This window comes from Plasmodium malariae, assembly GCF_900090045.1.
Source record: "Plasmodium malariae genome assembly, chromosome: 10".
Taxonomy (NCBI): Eukaryota; Apicomplexa; class Aconoidasida; order Haemosporida; family Plasmodiidae; genus Plasmodium; species Plasmodium malariae.
This window is the reverse complement of record NC_041784.1, coordinates 2,023,263-2,025,302: the sequence shown is the minus strand read 5'-3', so window position 1 is coordinate 2,025,302 and position 2,040 is coordinate 2,023,263. Positions and strand designations below refer to the sequence as shown.

At 19.4% G+C, this 2,040-nt stretch overlaps 1 protein-coding gene across 1 annotated transcript; it reads right to left on the bottom strand.

Annotated features, from left to right (window-relative positions):
• Positions 1-399: 399 nt before the first annotated feature.
• On the bottom strand, positions 400-1,657 carry PmUG01_10052000 (PIR protein; the record flags this gene model as incomplete). The annotated part of the gene is made up of 3 exons (XM_029005721.1): positions 400-537; positions 663-1,481; positions 1,631-1,657. 3 exons carry the CDS (start codon positions 1,655-1,657, stop codon positions 400-402), a joined length of 984 nt encoding a protein of 327 aa, XP_028862282.1.
• Positions 1,658-2,040: the final 383 nt, after the last annotated feature.

The following is a 2,040-nucleotide window of genomic DNA, read 5'->3' as shown; positions in this document are numbered from 1 at the left end:
ACAAAAAATATATAATATATTACATTATATTACAGTTTTTGCCATTTCATCTATATGTATCTATAGATACAGAGTACAAATAAAAGTAAATAATTATCATATTTTCATAATTTATGATACATTAAAATATGTATTAATTGTTGAACTTATAAATATATGTTACAATTATAAAAATTAGGTATATCCTAGTATTTTAATATGACTAAAATAAATATAAACATAGAAATAATAAATATAGGTAAACGAATATTATCCAAATTGGCAATAACTTCTTCTGTTCCCTTTATTTATTCATTTTGTTTTTTTACTAAATTCAATTACTTCCAAAAAAATAGTTAAATTTAACTTAATATACTTTCGCAAAAAAATAATAAAATATATGAGAATTCTAAAATAGTTTCATATAGAATAATAAGACACACATATTTTCCTATCTTCACAATTTATATTTCTATCTTTTCCATCATAAAATCCTTCTAAGTACCCTGTTGAATCCACAAACTTGTCTTTATTTTTACTTTTTACGCAGCGAGAAACCTAGTATAAAAATAAATATATAAAAATCATAAAACTTGTATATTGTAATTATATTTTTTTAGAAATATGCATTATATAGAAGTGTATATAGTATACATTCCTTTTTAAATAGATATATTATTTACTTTATAAAATAAGAATAAAGTGAAAAGTACTCCTATGACCATAAATCCAAATGTTATTCCTTTGTAGAAAGGATCATTTATTAAATCGTTAATGGTCATTTTAAATGAATTCATTGTTTGGATTATAACGTCGCGGTCAATAATTAAATTTTCTCGTAGTACTTTTGGATAATCATAAGGCAAACTATGACTGCAACTTAACTTAGTTAAGAGATTATACGGGTTATACTTTTCTTCACATTTAATATACGTTGTACAATCATTAGAATTATTTCCTGAATAATAATATGTACAGCATTTACGTATATGCTTTTCATATATTTTTTCAATATAATTAAAGTATTTGCAGCATTTATCTTTATCTTTTCCAACACAAAGTTTATTTTTTTCAATTCCGTCACATATTTTAAAATAATAATTTAAATATATTTCTTCTTTCCATTCATCAAAATTACCATTGAAATAAAATATACAACTTTTATTCATTAGATTATCGTAAACATAAGGAATTATATTATAGATCCTATATATATCACATTTTTCAAAATTATTTTTACACACAGTTTTGAATTTTTCCTTTATTTTTTTATATATCCAATAAGTGAAATAAGGACAGAAATCATAATTGTTGATTTCTACCTTTTTACTTTTAATATTACTTAAATAACTTACAATCGTTTTACAAAGTGTTTTTACTTCTGTATCGCTACTTCCATCATTATTCAGTGTTTCACAGTATTTATCATTTTCGCTTGTAACAGCATTTTCTTGAAAATTATTAAAATTTTTATATTCTGGTAACTTTTTTAATATATATTCCTAAAAATAAAACAAAATTAATTCACTATGTAAATACATAAATTTTACTCTTAAAAAAGAAGAAAATTGTTATTTTTAATGAGACATGAAATGTTAAAATAAGTTATAAATAATTATTTTCATAAATATTAATAATATTAATAATATACCATATCATTGTCTTCTGAATTTTCCATTTTAAATTAGATCAATTAAATGATTATAAATATAAGCATTATATATATATATAAGATAACATCACATAATATACTGCTTTATTATATATACTTCATATGCATTAGAAAAAGTGAATAATTATATTTTAATAATATTCTTTTTTTTAATAATAAAATTTCCATTATATTATTATTATATTATTACAACATAAAATTAACATTATTAATTTTGAAAAAAATTAAATGAATATTAGTTGTATGGTTGTCATATTAATATATAATTTAATATATAAATTTTCTATCTAGTAAAATTTAATTTTATGAAAATTCTATGTATTTATTTTGAGGATACAAAGCAGAAAAAAAGTTATTTAAAATTCACATATATAAACCTCAAAATATAT